The sequence below is a fragment of the Gavialis gangeticus genome, unplaced genomic scaffold, assembly GCF_001723915.1.
Source record: "Gavialis gangeticus isolate Ggan-Ray unplaced genomic scaffold, GavGan_comp1, whole genome shotgun sequence".
Lineage (NCBI taxonomy): Eukaryota > Metazoa > Chordata > Crocodylia > Gavialidae > Gavialis > Gavialis gangeticus.
In genome coordinates, this window is record NW_017729017.1 from 3,262,479 (window position 1) to 3,265,621 (window position 3,143).

The window sequence follows — 3,143 nt, forward strand, 5'->3', positions numbered from 1 at the left end:
CCAGGCACCCTGGGGCTCAGGGGCTGTGCACTCACCTCCCCCCACCTTGTGAACCCCCCAGAATGAAGCGCTGCTGCGGCAGATGCGGGAGCTGGAGGAGCAGTGCGGGGTGGAGATCAACAGCTACCAGGACACGGTGAGGCGGCTGGAGCAGGAGATCCAGCACATGAAGGAGGAGATGGCACGGCACCTGCGTGAGTACCAAGACCTGCTCAATGTCAAGATGGCGCTAGACATCGAGATCGCCACCTACCGCAAGCTGCTGGAGGGCGAGGAGAGCAGGTAGGCGCTGCACCAGGGTGGGCAGTGGGGCAAGGCCCGGGCATATGCTCACCACCCTGTCTGTCCCCCAGGATCACCGTGCCCATGCAGCTCATGCCCTCTTTCACCATGAAAAGCTCGGGTGAGTCCATGCCCTCAGGGGTGTGGGAGGGACAGGTGGGAGAGGGGTGGGCCCTGCCTCCAGGCATCTCTGCCCCCTGTGCACCCAGGAGCCTCACATGCCTGAGGCCTGGAGGGCAAAGGGAGAGGAAGGACTTGGGGACCCCCCCCCTGATGTCCCCTCTGCCCCCTAGTGCCAGAGCCGGAGCTGGTGCCAGTGGTGGAGACGCACACCAGGAAAATGGTTCTGATCAAAACGATTGAGACCCGGGATGGAGAGGTGAATTACCCCCCACTGCCCAGTGCAGCCTCCACCTGGGACTGGGTCCAGCCCACTGCTGGCTGGACTTGGGGGCAGGTACAGGGTGGGAGAAGGGACACCTGCATTCTCTCTGGGCCCTGGAGGGAGCCAGGACGCCTGGGTTTCGCTCAGGCCTGGGGCCACATGACCCAGTGGCTAGGGCAGGGTTTGCCGGCCGCCTGGCCTGCATCCCAGCTCCCCTGGGGGCGTTGCTTCCTCCTCCAGCCACTGCGTGGGCCGGGTCCGGGCAGCCCCCAGCCTGGCACAGAGGGACACCGGGTCTGACCCCTTGCTCCTTGGCAGGTGGTGACGGAGTCGCAGAAGGAGCAGCGAGCGGAGTCAGAGAAGTGACCCCTGCACCAGGCTCCGCGCAGCCCCCCACTGCAGCCCCTCCCCCCCACGCCGCACCGGCCTTACACGACTACTGATACCTCTGAGCCCCGGCACCCCTGCACACCCAACTTCCACCGGCCCATGGTGCTCGGGGATGGGAGAGCAGAGCAATAACCCCTCCTGGGCAGGGGCTGCTGGCAGGGAGGGACCTAGGAGTCCTGCCCTGCCCCGCCCCCACCCAGCCTCCCCTTGCCCTGCCTCCTCCGGGGCCCTCCACCTTCCTCTGAAGCATCAGGACCTGCCTCACCAACACCACTGGCACCAGGAGGGGGGCAGAGCCCGGTGCTGGTAGAGGCTGACACCAGGATCCAGGACCACCTGTCACCTGCAGGGCTGTATCCTGGGCCTGGTGTGGCCTGGGCCCCCCGCGGAGCCAGAGGCGGGTGCCAGCACTGCTGCTGCTGTTCGAGTGTGGTGCCCGTAGCGAGTGCTTCCCGCCCAGAGCCAGAGTCCCACCCGGCCCAAAGGGCTGATACCAAAGCTGCCCCACTTTTATACCATAACCCATCTCCCTGCTTCCAGCGCAGACTTGGCCCGGGGTTCACCGAAGCCAGAGGGCCTGGGGTGGTGGCATCCATCTGGCACAAGCCTGGGCTGTTCCTTAACCCCAGCTCTTTTCTTGGGGCTGGGGGCTCCGCAGCTCCCCGTTCTGTGCTTTGCTCCCCCTCTGTCACACTCGGTGCCTCTGCCTCAGCATCCTCTTCCTCTGCCTCGGTCCCCTCTGGACTAGGCCAGGGGGATGAGACTGGGGCTACTCAGCCAGCTGCCCCCCTTCCCCTCTGGCCCTGTAGGCCCCCCCCACAACCCGCTGCAGGAGTTGCTGTGGTGCTCCTGGGTCTTCCCCGACCTGCCTGAACAGGGACGGACCCCAACCTTGTATCTGCTTGTCCAGCCAATAAAGAGCCTAGTGAGGAGCTGCTCTGCTGTATCCCCCCCGCGGCACCGGGGCTGGGAGGGGGGGGAGGCAAAGTGGTGACCCCAGTATTACCACAGCCCTGGGGACATTGGGGCTGCAGCCCATAGGGCTCAGGGCATCCTATGGGCCGGGGGCATGGAAGGAACCTGCCATTCCAATTTACAGTTTAATTACGGTTTAATTAATGACTGCCCTCTCCTCCGTGCTCTGGGCCAGTGGGGCCAAGTGCAACAGACTGGGCCATGTAACTGGACCATGCCCTGGCAGCGTGTGTGTGTGTGGGTGGGGAGGGTGGTTAAGGAGCTCTGTTTGTTGGGGAGGAAAGAGGGAGGGGGCTCTGTTTGTTGAGGAGAAGGGGGAGGCGGCACTGTGTGTTGGGGAGAGATGGACAAGAGGGCTCTATGTGCTTAGGGGGAGGGGGAAGGATGAGACGTGGGGTGGGGGCTATGGGTGGAATAAAGCTTTTTGTTTCAACCATGTGCATTCCTGAGAGTGGTACTGGGGGTGAACAAGGGGGTACGGCGTATGTAGATGGCAGGGCAGAGAGGCTAGAGGAGGGAGTGTTTTAAGAAGTGGTCCACCAAGTCTTCCCACACCCCATGCCCTGGCCCCCACTGGCAGGTGTGTGGCTTTCCTGGGGCCTCATTGGTGGGGCCCATCACTGGAGCTGCTGCTGCAGGTGGTGCTCCCACCACCAGGCCACCTCTGCCCAACACACCTCTTCTGCCCAGGCCTCCCTAAACACCTCTCCCTGGAACTCAGAAATATTGTGCAGCATGCACACTGTGATGATGACCCAAGGGAGGTTTCTTTTGGTCACCTCCAGGTGAACCATGAGGGACCATTGATGACCTTTGAGGCAGCTGAAGGTGCACTTGACAAGGGCATGGGTTCACCCAAGGCACCAATTAAAATGGCCCCGCCAGGGTTCCAAGTGCCCAGTGTAGGGCCTCATGGTCCATGGTAATAGTAGCTAGGCTGGGTCCCTGATGAGGAGGGGTGGGATGACAGCAGCAGTACAGCAGGACAACTAAGATGGCCAGGAGGATCTGGGGACACTGTTCCTAGGTGCTAGGGCCAGAGGCTAGGGCAGCCATAGCTAAGAAGTGCAGCTAGGGCAGGAGCAGAGTTGACATATGCTGCCTATACCCA

The 3,143-nt window shown here is 62.7% G+C and overlaps 1 protein-coding gene across 1 annotated transcript in view; it reads left to right on the forward strand.

The window, feature by feature from the left end:
• The window catches only part of LOC109294603 (peripherin-like), a gene marked incomplete at its 5' end in the record, with an annotated part of 7,738 nt that extends 5,747 nt beyond the window's left edge, over window positions 1-1,991 (forward strand). The window contains 4 exons of the mRNA XM_019513022.1: window positions 236-282; window positions 354-403; window positions 576-661; window positions 986-1,991. Coding sequence (XP_019368567.1) covers window positions 236-282; window positions 354-403; window positions 576-661; window positions 986-1,033 — 231 coding nt within the window. The remainder of the gene's footprint in view (window positions 1-235; window positions 283-353; window positions 404-575; window positions 662-985) is intronic.
• Window positions 1,992-3,143: the final 1,152 nt, after the last annotated feature.